Genomic DNA, 19,534 nt, shown 5'->3' with positions numbered 1-19,534 from the left:
GCAGCTGATCGATGTTTCTCATCGATGTTTCTAACTCTCTTTCCTCTCCCTTCTTCTCTGTAAAATCAATAAAATATATTTTTTTAAAAATTTATTGCAACAAATATCTGTGCCTTGTTCCTGCCTTAAGAAGTCTTTCTCTGTTAAGTGTGATACCATCCTGGATGTTTGTTTGTTTGTAATATATTTTTTTCATTGATTTCAGAGAGGGAGAGAAATAGAAACATCAATGATGAGAGAGAATCATTGACTGGCTGCTTCCTGCCACGCCCATACTGGGGGCGAGGGGTCGAGCCGCATCCGGCATATGCCTTGACGGGAATCGAACCTGGAATCCTTTAGTCTGCAGGCCGACGCTCTATCCACTGAGCCAAACCATTTGGGCTGTATGTTTTTTACAGATTGTTTTGGTCAGATTAAGGAAGTTTACCTCTGTGGTAATGTGGGAAGAGTTTTTATCTTAACACACGTATTTAGAAGTGTATGCTGGATTTTGTCAAATGCTTTTACTCCATCTATTGAAATAAAAATAAGCTATTTATCTTTAAGTTAAATTGATTGATTTTTTAAATGTTAAACCAACCTTTCGATCCTTGTTGGTCACATTGCATTATCCTTTTATATATTGGTATATTCCTGGATTTGTGCTGAAATTTTGTTAAAATATTAGTCTGTAGTCCTCAAGGAGGGATATCAGCTTATAGCTTCGTTTTCTTGTAATATCTCAGTCCTCATTTTGTTGTCACTAATGTTGTCCTCATGGAATGAGTTGGTGACTATCTCATATTCTAAGAAGCGAATTGATTTTGTCTATGAATGTTTGGTAGAATTCCCCAGTAGATCCACCAGGCCTGAAGTTTTGTTTGTAGAAATGCTTTTAACTACAAATTCAATTTCTTTAATATATATATGTCTATTTAGGTTATCTATTTATTCTTGAGTGAGCTTTGATAGTTTTGTGTCTTCAAGGATTTTTTGTCCATTTCATCTAAGTTATTGAATTTATGGGCATAGAGTTGTTCATAATATCCTTATTTTTTTGTTTGCAGGTACTAGAGTGATATTCTCTTTATACCTGATATGAGCAATTAAGTACTTTTCATTTTTCCTGATCCATCTTGCTAAAGATTTATTTATCAGTTTTATTGATCTTCTCAAAGGACTATCTTTGAGTTTTATTGATAACCTCTATCATTTTTCTGTTTCTTATTTCTTATATTTGTGCACTGATCTTTCTGTCCTATTGCTGATTTTTAATTTATCTTTGTTTTCTAGTTTCTTAAGGTAGAATCTGATGTCATTTGTTTGACACCTTCTTTTAAAATAGGTGTTTCAGTGTTATAAAATTCTATTTTGGTGGACAAAGTCCCAAGGAGGTTTTTAAGCCTGATAATATGTTTCAACCTTTCTTTAATGAGAATATTATGTTTGAATAAGAGATTTACCACTTATTCCCAAGATCTCTTGAATTCCCTTTAAATTTTTTATAGTTATTTCTAGTTTCAGAATACGGACACATTTTCTAGATTTCTGGTTAACTGAAGCTTCTCCAAGGATTCGGGATAACCTTGAGAAAATAAAATATGCTTGTAAAATTCAGGAGAATTGTGTGAAATATCAAAACAAGTTTGGGAATCTACAATACCTATAATTGATTTTTAAATTAGAATGTAAATGGTTTAATTTCTTACTGTTGAATTAAATAGATCATATTAGTTAAAACAATCATTGATTTGGGCAGAACTTTAATCCTATATAATAAAAGGGTAATATTGCAAATTGACCCTAATAGCAGATGACCAGGAATGACAGGTTGCTATGATGCACACACCAGGGGGCAAACGCTCAATGCAGGAGCTGCCCCCTAGTGGTCAGTGCGCTTCCTCAGGGGGAGCTCCACTCAACCAGAAGCCTGCTCATGGCTGGCCAGCACAGTGGCAGTGGCAGGAGCCTCTCCCGCCTCTGCGGCAGCGCTAAGGATATCTAACAGGTTAGGCCCGTTCCCTGGGGGAGCAGGCCTAAGCCAGCAGGTGGACATCCCCTGAGGGGTCCCGGACTGTGAGAGGGTGCAGGCCAGGCTGAGGGACCCTCCAAGTGCACGAATTTTTGTGCACTGGGCCTTGTTTGAATATACTGTCAAATGTATAGCAAATCTGCAATAGTAACAAAAAATATTTTTATACCCCTGGCTCAGATTCTTCAATTGTTTTCATTTTATGCAATTTATTTTTGCAGAGTACACCTTTAGATTGGATGTTGAAGAAGGAGTAGGAATACCCAAAATCCCTGTACATCCCATTGGATATAATGATGCAGAAATATTATTACGGTACAGTTTTCTTGTTGGATATGAGATCAAGATAGTTTGCACTAATGTGTTCATTTGATATTCTAAAATCAATGTAACCTAATTATGTTAAAAGTATCAGATCAAAATAGCTTCTGAAGTAGAATAAGAGAGCGCACCTTTTCCCCTACCCCCATAAATGCGGTCAGTTTAGTGCCTAAGAAAACATTACTCTTTTGCTACAAATGAGTCTCAAAAGCAAAACTATGCCCAGAGATAAAAATACTGATTTGAGATTTTTGAAGCAGTTGGATTTTCTTAAATATTCATTTGATATTTGTACTTGACCTGCATTTTAAAAATATATTGCCCACCACTTGGATATGTGAACTTGGACCATTTACTCAATCTTTCTTGATTCAGTTCCTTTATCTGTAAAACAAGGACAGAAATAGCTCCTCCCTGATAGGATTATTATAAGAAGTGGAAAAGATCATGCATGTAAAGTATCTAAAATATGGTAAACATTATATTAATGTTTGCTGCTATTATATGTATTCTATAATTAATGTTCCTTTTCTTTTCAAATCGCCTATATATTTTTAAAAGCCTGTATCAATAACATTTAATAATTGCTTTATGAATACCTACTACATGGCCTCTCTATAAATTAATTTGTTCTTAGCACAGTCATGTATTTCATATTTTTAGGATTTCTTGGACCTAATGCATCCCTACATAAATATAGTCAAAAGGAGGCCACAGCTTTCCTTTTCCTCTATATATTTTTCCTTAGCTCTTATCACTAACACATGAAATGTTTTGCTTATGTGTCTCGGTTATGACTCTCCTTAGAATGTCAGCTCCACAAGGGAAGGGAGTTTGGACAGTCCCTGGCACTTAGTAAATGCTCAATAAGTATCTGTTAAGTGTATGAATGAGTATCTCGTTATCACACTTGATGATTTTTTTCTCAGAAATGGTGATGCTCAGCCTTTTTCTGTGTTTCATTTTCTCCTGGCAGCCATATGGGAGGAACGGCTTCACCAGATGACAGCTGGAAAGGAAGTCTTAATGTGGATTACAATGTCGGGCCGGGCTTCACAGGGCGCGCTTCTTTCAGGTAATTTCACTGTATTTTAGTAGCCTGGAAAAGCATTCTGTGTTTAATGGGAAAATGTCAAGATAACTGTTCTACCAGGTATATTTTGCTTATCTTCTTTTCCTCATTTTTTAAAATAATGAATAACTGTTCATTTCATATTACTTAAGAAATACGTACAGAATCATGTATCAAATTTCTTCCAGTAGTACAGTGGTTCCCAAACTTATTTGGCCTACCGCCCCCTTTCCAGAAAAAATATTACTCAGCGCCCCCTGGAAATTAATTTTTTTTAAATTTTAATAGCAATTAAACAGAAAGATATATGTATTAATGTTTCTACCTTTTTCGTAAAATATAGTAAAGAAAGGTGTAAATTAGAAACATTGAAGTTTGAAATTATGAAACTATTTATTGAACTCAGAATAGAAAGGTAATACAAAAAAAGTTAAAACAAATGCACCTGTGGCCATCACCGCCCCCCTGGATCGCTGCAGCGCCCACCAGGGGGCGGTAGCGCCCACTTTGGGAATCACAGCAGTAGTAGAAGAAATTTATTTCATAAAGTCTCAAAAATTGAGACTTTTGAGTTATAGGTTCACTATTTTAACTTTCCTTTTCACTTAAAGTTTTAAAACAGTTTCCCTATCACTTTTAAAATGTTACACGTATGAAACACGAGGTTAACTTAAGGGAGAGGAGTAAAAGAGAAAGGAGGCACCATTACTGATCACTTACTGGGTGAGTTAAGTGAATCAAATGGGCAAGCACATAATTATTGTGGAGCTCAATACACTTATTTTAATTATTATTAACACATTACAGCACTGTTGTGCAGAGGAGTGATAAGAGGACGTGTTCACTGAGCTTAATTTTACAGAAAGAGTTTATTTCCTACTGAATCGAGACAGGCAGGAACTGCCAGTGAGAGAGATCAGCTTGAACAGAGCAGTGGAACAGCATGGCACAGTCAGATGTGAAGGAGTCTGATTTGCCTGAAATGCAGAGAGAAAAGGCCATGTCACAGTGATAAATCAGGGAAGATAAAGCTGTTTTTATTAAACCAAGATCATTAATCAGTTTTGGTTGCTAAGAATTTACATTAACAGTGTGAATTCTTAGAGTTTTTTAGTTTCTGTAATTTCTTATTTATTGATTATTGATTTTAAAGAAAGGAGGGGAAAAAGAAACATCAATTTGTTGTTCCATTTATTTATGCTTAATTGGTTGCTTCTTTTATGTGCATTGACTGGGGATTGACCCCGTAACCTTGGCGTATTGGGACAACGCTCTAGCCAAGTGCGCTACCAGGCCAGGGCTAATTCTTTTTATTTCAGAACTTTCAAAGTATTAGAAGTTCAATTTCCTTATTTTATAGACAGTTTAGAATTTTTTACATAAGTGCTTATTTATCTCTATAACTCAATCTGAACAGAGTTCCTTTGATATATAAAAATAAAGATTTTATTATTAATTTATTAATGTCCTCCAGATGTAAGAGAACATACACAATGAAAGATAAAGGCCTTTTTAATTTACAAACAGAAACAGCCACAGAGAAAGCAGAAAAGATGTTGCTTTAGTTCTATTTTTAGTCACAGTTCAAGGGAAAACTCAAAAACATAAAAATTCTCTGGTCAACATAGCAAAAGGCTGACCTCCTTCAACATGGGCGCAGAAGTTTTAATTGATTTGAGCTCAAAATGGACAAAAAACACAAAGAAAATTACTAAAAACACATTTGCTGTTAGATTTCACCCCAAAGAGATCTTGATTATCTGATAATCCATTTACAGAGATTACCAAATGACAGGACATGAAATCAAATTCCTAGCCACAGCTGCCACTGGGGAATAATTTATGTGCCATAAACAAACTAGAAACAAACAAAACACAATCAGCAGAAAAAAAATTATAGGTATGGTCAGTCAGCGAAATTAGAACTCTATTGCTACTCGGATTTACTTCAGAGAGCCAAAGACATGTCTGGGTTGAAGCTGCCCATACCTGGTCTTCCAGGTGAATTCATTGTGCATCACATTGGGATCCAAAAATGATAAAAGATGATTTTTTTTTGAAAAAGTAAAACCACAATTCTTACACAAATATGAAATGAACATGTGTCCAAATTGAATTTAATTAATAAGGGAACTTGAAAGGAGTTAAAACTGATTCAAAGGAGAATTCAAAGTTTATACCAAAACATCAGCTCATCAGGATGCTGAAAGGAGTGTACTTAACAGCAGAAAAACAGATTTCGTTCACAGTGGGGAAGGGAAGTCAGTTAAAGTTCACTAGGGAGATTGTGCATTTCAGTGGATGTGGATTATCTGCATTACAGTCATGTTTCTGTAAGTTAATTTCTGTCTCTACAGAGCTGTAAAATTGTCTAAGGACAATAATAGTCAGAGGTAACTCTGATGGATGAACTGAGGTCTTAATTTTTCCTTACAGGAATGTATTAAAAAAAAGTATTTTTTAAAATATTTTTTTTATTGATTTCAAAGAGGAAGAGGGAGAGATAGAAACATCAATGATGAGAGAGTATCACTGATTGGCTGCCTCCTGCACGGCCCCCACTGGGGTCCAAGCAGCAACCCAGGCATATTCCCTGACCAGGAATCAAACCATGACCTCCTGGTTTATAGGTCGATGCTCAGCCAGGGAACCATGCTGGCCGCAAATTTCACAAATATTTACTGAGCATTTTCTATACCCCACACACCATTCTGGGTACTGGGAATTCAGCAGTAAATAAACCTATATTCTAGAGTTCAGTTGATTTAGAACATGATGAGTTTGAAGTGATAACATGAAAAGCATGTGGATATTTAGGCATTTGGAGTCAGTGGTACTAAACATTAGAAAGACATAAAAATTAAAGATGTGAATGTGGATGAGCTCTTCTGAGCAGATAGCCTCTGTTCATGTTCATTAAAATAAATTTTTCTAATTAAAAATAACAGATTTTTTTTCTCATTCCTCACTGTTGACTTTCTTTAAATTCATTTAGTGACATAATATCAATGAATTTGGGTTTCTAACTAATAGATTTTAGGCTCATATGTTTAGAAACACATTGAAACATGTTTCTGCTTTTTCCCCCCTGCTATTTTAAAAATATCTATATTTTATTGATTTCAGAGGGGGAGAGATAGAAACATCAATGATAAGAATCATTGATTGGCTGCCTCCTGCACGCCCCCTACTGGGGATGGAGCCCACAACCAGGGCATGTGCACTTGTTCGGAATCAAACCTGGGACCCTTCAGTCAGCAGGCCAATGTTTTATCCACTGAGCCAAACCAGCTAGGGCTTTGCTATTCATTTTTATCAGCAGCAAAAATAAATCTTTTACTTGATGTCTTAAAATGAAAAAAACAAAAACAAAAACACACAAAAGAAAACATCAACCGTTGATCAGTTTTCCCCAAAAGCATTTTAGTTGAATATTGCACATAAATTAAATATGCAGTCAGAAGCGCAATATACTTTTGAAGGGAAAAAAACTGAATCTGCACTTAACAATTTATAGGTTTTGACAGCTTGTTAGTTCTTCCATTAAAAAATGAACCACAAATTAGAAACTGCTGGGATCCCCACTCCCCCCACCCCGCACCCCTCTATAGGTAAATTTTGTTCCCTTGTGAAAAAGACTCAGCATTTCCCATGTCGTTTTTGATTCATGAAATGTGAATGTATTTCTCCCTTGTCTTTGATTGCTTGTATTTTCCCTTGAATTCTAATTAAGTTGATTATAATTCATGAATAAATATTTAAAAGATTTCCCCAAATCAGAATCAACAGTGATGGCCTGTATGGTTGTCTTGTACATATTAATAGGCACTTCCCCAATTTCCATTTAATCGTAGAGTCGGTCATGCTTCTTACTGGCAGCACTGGGCCAGCTCTTTAACTGATACACTACTTCAATAATCTTGAAGAAAACTATTAAAGAGCAGAAATTAATGTAAATACAAAGACACATGTAAGAAGACTTACTTGTCCTTAAATACATAATGGCTGTATTCCTTCTGTTTGTAATTAAGTAGCCTATACTTAACATTTTAGAATGAATACCCAAAACATTTTGAATAATAGACTACTTTGAATTTTAATTAAATGTCAATATAGTTATAGGGAAGAAGAATATAAAATATTGAGTTTTTTAAAAATATATATATTTTATTGATTTTTTTACAGAGGAAGAGAGAGGGATAGAGAGTTAGAAACATCGATGAGAAACATCGATCAGCTGCCTCTTGCACACCTCCTACTGGGGATGTGCCCGCAACCAAGGTACATGCCCTTGACCAGAATCGAACCTGGGACCTTTCAGTCCACAGGCTGATGCTCTATCCACTGAGCCAAAACAGTTAGGGCAAAATATTGAGTTTTTAAAATCTTAGTGTAAGGTGCATGCGTAAGTAGTTAGGAGTAAAATGTCATGATGTCTGCAACTTGCAAATGGTTCAGCAATATTAACCATTATTTAATTTAGGTGGTGGCTATATGGCAATTCATTGAACTATTATAATTATAGAGTTTTCTGTACTTCTGATATGTTTCATAATTAAATGTTGAAAGAAAGCTTTTAGAGATAATGCTCTATGTGATTTATTCCTTTTGAAATTCTAGGAAGGTTAAAATGCATGTTCATAATAACAATAAAATTACAAGGATTTACAACGTAATCGGAACTATCAGAGGATCTGTGGAACCCGGTGAGTCTGAGAATTTTTAAAAGCACTTTGTTTCTACAAACATTAAAAGAGTGAGAGAAGATCATTTTACTCAACATTTGATGTTTTCTTTGGCTGATATAAAACAACTACATTTGAAAAAATATTTGTGCTAATCTAAAATAAGACTCTCCCTTGTAGCGTTAATGTTTTCCTATGGAGGAAACTCAAGCAAGAGGAAATTTAACTTAAAAAACATGTAAATTACAACTATTTATAATGCATTCAAAGTTGTTCTTTTGAACACATTCTTTTCCAGACAGGTATGTTATTCTGGGAGGTCATCGGGATTCCTGGGTGTTTGGAGGTATTGACCCAACCACTGGCACTGCTGCTTTACAAGAAATTGCTCAGAGTTTTGGAAAACTGATGAGTAGAGGTAAGTGATGTTTGGTGGGTGAGGACAAAAGGTGACGCACCGCTTCTCCTTCATTCTAGGCAGGTGTGCCTAACTGTGTGTGTTAACAATGATTACAGGATGGAGACCTCGGAGAACTATCATTTTCGCCAGCTGGGACGCAGAAGAATTTGGACTTCTGGGATCCACAGAATGGGCTGAGGTAAACAAGTTCTTATTTTCTTGGTCAACCGGGAACAAGTATCTGTGCCTCAGGATGTCCACAAATAGATTCCACTGCCTAATGTGGTTTTAATTTGGAGATAGTCGAAAGTCTCAAGAGAACTTAAGAACTAGAGTTTGTTTTTATTTTCACATCAGTTTGGCAAGACAGAATAACCTCTTAAAATCTCTTAAGTTCAGAAAATAGTCAAAACTAATGAGCTGTTTCTGACAAGTGAATTGACTTATCTAAAAACTCATACAGATTCCTAGAGTAACTTTTCAAGTGTTTGATGTTTCCTTGGAATTCTTCTAAGAAAACAAGAGGTTCTATTAAGATGTCTTGACTTTGCTTATAATTTCACATGTATAGACTCCATATAAAATTGCAACCATGTGTATATTTTACTGTTCACAGAAGTGCCAGATGGTTGAATATGTGGTAATTTTGTACATAGAATTACTTTAGTTAACTGCCTTACTTTAGAATTTCTGAGATTTATTTTTTCTTTGGATATGATTTCCATTTGTGACTGGCTCTTAATGCTTTATCCTTTAGTGTCTCTCCTAGGCCACCTTCTTTCATCTTTTCCCCTTAGCCTCTCTGTCAAGTAACTAAGTTCTTAAATGTACAAGGTAAGCTCACAATTCTTATAAAAGCATGTGCACTATATAAGCACTTACTCTCCCTCTACTTTCCTCTGTGTATCTTTTATAAGTCCAGATTTCATAGGGTTGTTTGAAACATGTCAAACATTTCTTGACATTGGCTCTAGTTCTTAAAATGCTTTCCTCCTGACTCACTTTCTCTTAACTTTACTTTAAAATAATATGACTCAAATCAGTATGGGGGTAAAATCACACACACAGTTACCGGTCTAACACTTATCCTTTTGACTCATTTTTATATCACAAAGTTTTATTATTACATTGCTTTTACAAACATGCTTTTTGAAAGTTGACTATTTAATCAAATTTTATTAAGGTCATTTACATTTAGAAATATGTAATTTCATGTGACTATATGTATACATAAATACGTCTCTATAATTTTAGCAGCTTAAAATAAAGATCAAAGAAATCTAAGATATAAAATACTATGCTTTGCATTAATTTAAATACTTGGTGAAAAGACAATTTCAACAGTTTCTAGTTTTCTACCATATTTTTCATCATATTCAACAGCATACTTTATTTAATTAAAAAATCTTCCTTATTTCTAATTTAACTGTTATAATGGAAACTCCAACCCTATATTTACCCATAGCAGAGGTAACTATCGTGTGGCCTGTGTGGGCAGTGCAGAGAAGTGGCAGTCCTCATTTGTGCCATAACCTCTCACAGCTTTAAATGTTTTTTATTATAAGTTCTTATAAATAAGGCAGTGAGAGAGAAGTAAAGGGTGCTCTCGCATATTCCCATCTGTGTGTGACATTCATCTTCTCTACATAATCTTTCTTGGTGGGGGGGTGCCTTCCTCTTTCTCTCTCTTTTTTTGTTCATCATATTTTCTAATTATCTTTAAAAAATAAATGAAGTTTTCAATTTTTCAATTTTTTTGTACTTCCTTATTTTTCACTTAAAATGATACATTTATGTGGGTATCCATTATTAGTGGATCTCAAACTTCAGTGCATTGCCAGGGCACCTTTTGGAAAATACAGATTTCCAGGCCTTGCTTTCAGCAATTCTTAGGTCTGGGGTGGGGCCCAGAATCTGGGAGCCTCGCCCCTTCATATTCTGTCTGGTTTAGGGAATCAAAGAACCACACTTTGAAAGTACTTTTTCTCTGGGGATGCCTCTATTGCTGTAAATAAATATCTACAGCAGCATAATCTTTTTCTTACTTGTTTTAATTTCATTTATGTTGTTGTCAACCAACCAGTTATCAGCATTTTTTAGAAATTATGGTCAAAGGCATAGGTATTTGATTCATAAAGTATTTGAAGACTACTTTTATACTCGTTTATTTTGTCTCCATTCCCACAATTGTAATACTATGAATTAAGTAACAACTTTGCTTCAATTTTAGGAGAATGCAAAAACACTCCAGGAGAGAAGCATCGCTTATGTCAACTCAGATTCATCGATTGAAGGTACATTTAATGTATAACTAAGCTATCGAGCCTAATTTCTTTAGAATATTTACCATTTGGATTCCTATTTAAAACTCCAGTATTAACTACGTCCTTCCAGAGGTATTAAAAGAATTTGGCTAAAATATTTCAGAAGAGGTGGTTTACAGAATATTTCACACAGAAATACTTTCTGGTCCTAGCTGGTTTGGCTCAGTGGCTAGAGCGTTGGCCCACAGACTGAAGGGTCCAGGGTTTGACTCTGGTCAAGGGCATGTACATTGGTTGCAGGTTCTATCCCCAGCTCTGGTCGGGGCGCATGTGGGAGGCAACCCAATCAATGTGCCCTTCTCACATCAAGTTTCTGTCTCTATCCCTCTCTTCCACTCTCTCTAAACATGCTGTTGTCTAATGTCTTGCTATATACTAATTGAATGAATGCTGTAGCCTTACCATTATATATATATTTTTCCCCCCACTAAACACCCTATAAGAGACACTGCACTAATGACCCTTATGACATGGGAGCTGCTGTCCTAGCCACCAAAGTCCACTTATACCTTCTGTGAAGAGTGCACTGCAGTCTCTCTTGCTCCTGAAGAACTATTTCCAGCCTAAATTTTTTTATTGGTTTTTAGAAAGAAGGGGGGCATGAGAGATAGATCAATTTGTTGTTCCACTTATTAATTCATTGGTTGATTTTTGTGCCCTGCCTGGGGATTGAACCCACAACCTTGGCATATCAGGACAATGCTCTAATCAACCATCTGGCCAGGGCTCCACCCTATTTTTAATTCCTAGGGAGTGATCCCATTGAAATTTGTTATATAGTTATAATTAGAAAATAAAGTTAAAATTAAATATAGATTGGAATTTCATTGGAAAGTATTAAAATTCTCTGCTTTATTTTTCAGGCAATTATACTCTCAGAGTTGACTGTACACCCCTTCTTTACCAATTGGTGTATAAACTGACAAAAGAGGTATACAAGTAGATCTGTCTTATGTTTTCTGATGAATGGAACAGCGAATAGGTTTTTTTTAACTAGCTGTACTTATTTTTAAACTGGTGACAGACATAGCTGATTTGTGTAAATAATAAGTCAGAACAAAGATCTCTAATACACTATGTGACATTACAATTAAGACAGTATTGCTAGTGTCTCTGTTCTAATAAGTTTGTATTGTCCACTGAGCTGGTTCAGAGATTGCCTTGGCTGCTCATTCATTCAACAAATATTTATTGAGTGGTCACTAGTTACCAGGTCCCATAAAATAAATTATAGCAACAATGATAAAATGACAAGGTCACTGAATCCAAATACTTTGTAATCTAGAGAGGATAAAGACCCATAAATGAGGAATTACAGTTCCCTGGAATATTGGGTATTCTATACAATGATGAACAGTTACGGAAGAGAACCTAAAGTCCCAGGGTAGCTGGGGAAGTTGGGAAGCAACAGGGGATGTTTACAGAATAATTAATGCTTAGGCTGTAGAACGGAAGGATGTGAAGGTGAGGGAGAAGGCGTAAGCAGAGGACACAGATCTCTCAAAAGACGTGGGTGAAAGAACATACTTCCTGACCCGGAGGTAGCTCAGTAGGACCTAAGCACAAAGTACTTTGTGGGAAGATGCATGACAATTCTACCAAAACTCAGTAGAAAAAGGACTCCTTTATTTTCCTGTAAGCAGATGATTACAAGCTTATCAACCTCTAATGTGTGTTATAAGGTAAGGTGGTGGGGAGGCTGAGCTTCCCCCAACCCATTTTAAAATATATATATTTTTTGATTTTGGAGAGGGAGGGGGAGAAACATATTCTTGCACGCCCCTTACTGGGTATCGAGCCCACAACCTGGGCCTTGACCAGGAACAGAACCATGATCTCCTGGTTCATAGGTTGATGCTCAACCACTGAGCTACACTGGCCGGGCTGGGAGGGCTGAGCTTAAGAGAAGAGCCTCCGTCTGATAGAAGAAAGGGACAAGGTGTCCATGCAATGGAGGAGGGACAGCTACTATGACAGTGCATATAGCCGAGACAGAAAAATCTGATCCCGGGTGCCCAACGGACAGGGTTCTGGTTAGTGTGAGACGGAGATGACTTGATTCCAGACAATAATTTTGCAGGGAAATTGACCCAAGCAGATTGTAGGAACTGGAGCAGGACCTCAGCTATTGCAAATTGGCAGGAGCTGAGTAGATCCCAGGCAGTTGTCTGGAAATGAGCAGAACTTCCCTGCAGCACGCTAGCAGGGAGGGGAAGCCTCTGTGCAGTAACTCGACTGTATGCTGAAGACCTCCTATGTGGTGATGAGGGAATAACCAACTCTGTATAAAGGCCAGAGAAGACAGCAGAGATGATTAAGTTGAGATGGGCACCATTCTCCCCATTTCCACAGGTAAGAAAATTAGGGTTTAAAGCAAGACACCAAAGGTGTCTGAGCTGATAAGTAGTGTCTGCCTTGGGTCCATTTTTGAACAAAGCAGTTATAAATGAACAAACGTCAACCAAAACGTGTGATAGATAATATGGATCTAAAATAGAGATGGTTAGATGTTAGACTCCACAAACACATTTTTCCAACACATGCCCCTGCTTTTTCTGAGAGCAAAGAAAAGCAAAGTGTAAGTTTGTAAGTATTCTTTTAATGAGGATAATAAAAATGTTTATGTATACACAGAGGCTCTTAATATTCCCAAATAGAAATCTGAGGTTATGTAGACATATCAAATCCCAGCTTTACTAAAATATAATCAGACTTTCTAAAATAACATTCCTTTTCACCCACCACCAGGGTTGGTGACAAACCTAAGGTTTATAGTGACAGTTTCAAGCTCAGCTTCATAACCTGGATCTGTTGCCCAAGGACTCTTGCAATTCTTCCCAGACAAAAACAATTTACTCTAAAGTAAATATATCTAATTCCCTCCCCCAGTACTTCCTATTAAAAGGAATTTAAATTGCCAAATGACATTTATTAAAAATACGAACCTCTATGTAAAAATTTACTAAAATAAGCAGAAAACTTTATCCTAGTTATTAGGCAAAATTACCAATAGGCAGGCATCATAAACAAGAATTTGGGCTGGATATTTTTCTTCCTATTTCCAGAAGCATATTTTTCTACATCAGCATACATATAGTTAGAAGTTGATGTTAACATGTGGTTTTATGTTGGCATAAATGTAGTTGCTTCTGCTTCTAATTCCCAGTATTTCTTTCCAGATCTCCAGCCCCGATGACGGTTTTCAGGGTAAATCTCTTTATGAAAGCTGGTTGGAAAAGGACCCTTCCTCTGAAAATACAAACCTTCCTAGGTAAGTTACTTGTTTGTACATTTTCTGCCACAGGATAGATTATGAATTCCCCGTGCCCCTTGTTTTCCCCAGGCATGCAATGCGCAGGTGCCTCACCAACAATCTGAGTCAAGACAATCCTACAGGATTCCTCTGTGCGGCCTTTGATATGCTGATCAGACAGAACAGCCATGGCTTTTAACCCACAGTAGAGCAGCGATCTAGTTTCACAAGATTTTAGTCAAGATTATTTTGCTCCATTATTAAGCATTATTTTGCATTCTTATACAAAATTTCATTTAGACATGTATTGAATACTTAACATTATAACTTCAAATGATAAAGATGAAGTTAAAAAACAAATGGATTATTAGTTTCTAAATTTATTAATGGGCATTATCAGTAACTACCAAATTGTTAATCATACCTGTTAACCAACTTAGACTTTAAGTATTAATGTATTTCTTAGTTCATCTCATACAGCAGTTTTCCTGAATTCATTTTTTATTTTCTACTTCAATGCTATTTCTAAAAGCAGCAGATGATGTGGTTTATGGCTTCATTCCATATTCCAAATACATCTGTGAAAGTTTAAATGTGTTTCCATTATAAATGTTTCACATACTTAAATAGAAAAAAAACATAGTTAGGTTCTTCATGCATATGTAATTTTATATTCTGTTCTATTATGACTAGTTTTCCATGTGATTACAGTATTACATGTAATACATATGTATATGCATAGTGGTTTCTTAATTATATGCAAAGAAATATACTGTAATTAGACTTCCTCATTGCCATTTTCTGATTAGTCCATAATTCTGAGGGCAGGAACCATATCTTATTTTCCCCTCTAAACAAATACCATAAATGCAGAAAACATGGAAGACAGCAGTCAGTAGACTGCCGCCTTTGGTGGCATTGCTAAGCTCTGGTTGTGGTCAATGCAGATTTATGTTTATCACACCAATATCCAGCAGATAGCACCAAAGTGTCTTGGGGTGGTACACCTTTTCCTAAATCCTATAAATGTGCCATTAAATTCCTTCTATTCTTGGGATGGGATTCACTGCCCCATCTATTTAACCTCATATTACTTATGCATTCTCTCTCTGTATGTGTATGTATTTCTATTCTGCATCTAGAATCAACAAGCTGGGATCTGGAAGCGATTTTGAAGCTTATTTTCAGAGACTTGGCATTGCGTCAGGCAGAGCCCGTTACACTAAGAATAGGGTAAGCCATTTTATTTTGGATACATAGTACCTCATCCACATCCTTTTTGTTAAGAATTCTGTCATTTCACTGTTTGGTACAGGCACCAGGTGGACATGTAGACTGTAAAGAATCTCAGGGATAGACACAGACTGCAGGCCCCTTTGCAAATGGATTAGATAGTAATTTGGCTTGTTTTGTGATTTTCATTGCCAGTTATTCAGTGCTATAGTAGTTGGCCGAATAATGTCAGGAACTTAGCTAGTGATCAGTATTAAGTAGTAGTTCACATCCTTTTCCTGACACAGGTGTTGTTGGAAATCTCACGCTCCTAGTCTGGTAGGTTTTGATGTGCTTTTCCTGGAGAAAATGTGCCGGTGGAGAACATTTCTCTTACAGGGAATGCAGCTAAGATTCTTTGTTACAAGCCTCTCTTCACATTTCCATACTGCCTGTCATTTGCGTCCAAGCTCTTGAATAGGCAACAAAACAGGTTTCTTTTAATTTTTAACTTGATCCTGGTTTGCATGATCGCCATTCAAACACATTGATGATATGCAAGTACTTAGATATGCCAATATAAAACATGTTTGCTTGCCTATGTTATAAATTATCATAAATCACACTGAATCTTAGAGTGAAGAAAAGCAATGTATAGCTTTGCAAATTGGCAGGAGCTGAGTAGATTTGTCAGATTTTAATAATTTTCAAATCATATTTGCAATATAACATCTTGCTTATATAGAATACAACTAAGAATGAAGTAGAATAACTCCAAGGCATACATTTGTATAGTGATACTCATTAATACTTTGCCTCTTTCATTGCCCTTTCGTTTTTATACTGTCATCATTCTGAACAATGTTACCTAATTACTAAGACAATGCAAATTAAAAACCAACTAGACAGAAGGATATTCCTTTTAGTGATAACTAAAAGCAGTGAAAATGACAGCCTGATAGCAGTGAAGATACATAAAAACTAAAGTTAAGTAAGACCTAAGAAATAAAAAAAATATTTACATAGAATACCACCATGAGATGTTTTTATAACGGTAATACTTAAACAGGGTGAATGGCATTTGGTTATGCACTGTTTGTGGGGACAGGGAAGGAGCTTAAACTGCCCAGGACCTTTCATTCCCAACTGTCAAGTGTGCTCCTTTGCAACTGGATATGAACTCCTTAATCTTATCAGAAATACAATAAGGAGAATTTCCGAGCAGTATTTTGAATGAAGATTACATGAATTATATAATGAATGGTAACTTTTTTGCTTCATTGCAATAAAACTCAGAGTGCCATACAGCTGTATTTTCTGCAATCAGTTTGAATATATAATGTTTGTACTTGGTCTCCCCGCCCCCCCCTTACCCCCACCCCTTCTTTAGAAAACAGAGAAGTACAGCAGCTACCCGGTATACCATACAATTTATGAGACGTTTGAATTGGTAGAAAATTTTTATGACCCTACGTTTAAAAAACAGCTCTCTGTGGCTCAATTACGAGGCGCACTGGTTTATGAGCTTGCAGACTCTCAAATCATTCCTTTCAATATTCAAGACTATGCAAAAGCTTTGAAAAACTATGCAACAAGTATCTACAATTTATCCAAGAAACACGACCAACAATTGAAAGACCATGGAGTATCATTTGGTAAGAAATGACTGAGCAGGTATTCTATAATCTGTAAGAGGTTTAAGATATTTTGTATCACCCTGGAATTTATCCCTGCCTCACTTATTAGTTGTGGCTTCTAGAAAAAAAAAATTTAACATCTAGTAAAGACTGATTTAATTTGGTATTTATAGGCTGAATCCATTTTGCTAAAGTTAGTGCTACAAATGTTGGGTTTTCCCTGTTATAAGACTAATATATAGATGCAGTATACCATCACACAAATATTGGAAAGTAGAGAAAACCAATTCCACTACATAATTATTCCTGCATGTTTGTCTACATGGAGGATTTTATTTTATTTTTACAGTTTTAAGCATTCTTTCATTGTCCATCTGGCCATTTTGTGGTTGCTGTTCTACAAAACATGGATAAAACAGTGGAGTAGCATTGGTTTGGTTCATATCTTGGCTCTACTATTTATTCACTGTGTGACCTTGGGAAAGTTACTTGAGCCCTCTGTGTGTTGTCAATTTTCTTATGAGTGAAATGGTAAAACAATATACGATGTTTCCAAGATTGCTGTGGAGATTCAGTTGACACAGAAACAATGGTGACTGACACTTAATGCTCATAAATGTTACCTATTATTACTGGTTTATTATTCTAAGTATATAATGTAATTATCAAATTTGTACTGAATGCCTATTGTGTACCAAGTATTGTTATTTCCTGGACTACATATGGATGTTTAAGACAGTCATTGTCCTCAGAGCTTAGTCTCATGTGGGGAAGAAGACAAAATGCAAGGGACAAGTTATTATAAAGATACACAGAAAGTACTGCCATAGGAGCACAAAGGTCAGTAATGACTTTTGAATATTATTACATAAGAATTAGTATTCTTCAGAAAGTTCTGATGAGCAGCAGGTACTAAGATCTAGAAATAAATGAAGCAAAGACAGAAAACTGTGTTTAGACATTACAGAGACAAAATATAGACATAGCAGGGCCTACAGCAAGATGGATATCCATAGGTCTATGGCTATCCAGCATCCAGTTCTAAATGCCCGGATTTCCTCTTGGCAAATTATCTTTTATGAATTTGTATAAGTCAAATTGATAAGAGAAACCATACAGCTAGGACCTAGTCCTTAATTAATACCTTCCTCCCCATATTCCCCCATATTTCCAAATTTTCCATATCATATTAGTGATTCTTTATCAATCTTAAACATTATAATCTTTTCTATCTTAAAAACATTTCCTCTCCTGATGTGCCCTACCTCACAATCAAAATTTTTCATTTAGTGCCAGGAAAAAAAAAAAAGTCCCTCCAATGTCTTAAAAGAAATGGATGATGTACACTCCCCACCTCCAGTTCTTTACCTCCCATTAACCAAACCACTGCACTGTCTTCATGCTCCTACTATTGTAGTGAAATTGCTCTTGCCAAAGTTTCATTCACCTGTGTCACTAAATCCCAGCAACACATTTCAGTTCTCATCTATCTTGATTTCTATGCTTCTTTTGAAATTTCAACCCTTTGTCCTTAGTGCCCATAATATCTATTAGATTTATATGTGGCTTAAAACAGCAACAAAAATGAAAGTTTATAGAATATCTAGGGCTAAATAAACCTTGTTTTTTGTATTGAATATACTTAAACTGAATGTACTACCCAGTAGGTCCTCTAATAATGTTGTTTCATTAAAACACAGATAAATGCCTGTGGACCTTAAGTCTAGTTTATATCAATTAGCCTATGGTAAAACTGGTTTCATTATATGTTGCCTTGCTTAAAGTTACAGTACCTATCAATGATGTGAAGTGAGGGCTTACTGTCCTTAGTAGCAGTGTGAATTATATATGCCCTAGATTCTTGAAAGTTATTTTCTTAAGAACCAATTTAGCCATTTTCTGTCTGACACTTTCTTTGTCACAATACTTTAAACAATTTCCATGGCTCTGCCAGAGGCTCGGTATAAAAATGGTTTCAATATTATTCAGTCATCTCAACCTGGAATGGGAGGGCAGGGAAGCGAACCTCTGAAAGATGAAGCGCTTATACTTATTTCCCTCTTGCTTCTCTTCTTTGGAAAGACGCCTTATTTTCTGCTGTACAAAACTTCTCAGAGGCTGCTTCAGATTTCCACAGAAGACTTACAGAAGTGGATCTTAACAAGTAAGTTTCCAATGTAAAGTTGCCCTGCTATTTTAAAGCATTCAGCGCTAAATCACTGCTACTCAAATTATGGTCAGCCTTATCCTTATTTAATATTTTTAAATATGGCTCCCTGGTAGGAGTGTAATGATCTGTTTCTTGTTCTCCAAGTCCCATGGCAGTGAGAATTGTGAATGACCAGCTGATGCTCCTGGAAAGAGCATTCATCGATCCCCTTGGTTTACCTGGGAGGAAGTTCTACAGGTAAGGAAGGAGCAGGTGTTCCATTAAAGGACACTGCTTTCAACTATTGCCATCATGTGAGTGGAAGGTAAATACGTGTATCGAGAGGAACATGAAAAAGTTTATGCAAAACAGTATAATTTCATGTTGTTTATGCTCTGCTGTAGATGTAAATCATGATAGTTAAAAAAAGAACTCTTCGTAACAAAAGGGATCTCACAACTCATATG

At 36.0% G+C, this 19,534-nt stretch overlaps 1 protein-coding gene across 2 annotated transcripts in view; it reads left to right on the top strand.

Moving 5' to 3' along the window:
• NAALAD2 (N-acetylated alpha-linked acidic dipeptidase 2) overlaps positions 1-19,534 on the top strand; it is a 47,054-nt gene that overhangs the window by 21,477 nt on the left and 6,043 nt on the right. For both annotated transcript variants that reach the window (XM_006092869.3, XM_023757361.1), the window contains exons 7-18: positions 2,236-2,329; positions 3,312-3,410; positions 8,028-8,113; positions 8,391-8,510; positions 8,609-8,691; positions 10,723-10,786; positions 11,680-11,747; positions 13,996-14,087; positions 15,212-15,302; positions 16,672-16,936; positions 19,001-19,082; positions 19,233-19,325. In XM_006092869.3, the coding sequence (XP_006092931.2) occupies positions 2,236-2,329; positions 3,312-3,410; positions 8,028-8,113; positions 8,391-8,510; positions 8,609-8,691; positions 10,723-10,786; positions 11,680-11,747; positions 13,996-14,087; positions 15,212-15,302; positions 16,672-16,936; positions 19,001-19,082; positions 19,233-19,325 (1,237 nt within the window). The remainder of the gene's footprint in view (positions 1-2,235; positions 2,330-3,311; positions 3,411-8,027; positions 8,114-8,390; positions 8,511-8,608; positions 8,692-10,722; positions 10,787-11,679; positions 11,748-13,995; positions 14,088-15,211; positions 15,303-16,671; positions 16,937-19,000; positions 19,083-19,232; positions 19,326-19,534) is intronic.

Source organism: Myotis lucifugus, unplaced genomic scaffold, assembly GCF_000147115.1.
Source record: "Myotis lucifugus unplaced genomic scaffold, Myoluc2.0 scaffold_106, whole genome shotgun sequence".
Classification (NCBI taxonomy): Eukaryota; Metazoa; Chordata; class Mammalia; order Chiroptera; family Vespertilionidae; genus Myotis; species Myotis lucifugus.
The sequence above is the reverse complement of the archived record's forward strand: the minus strand, read 5'-3'. Positions and strand labels throughout refer to the sequence as shown.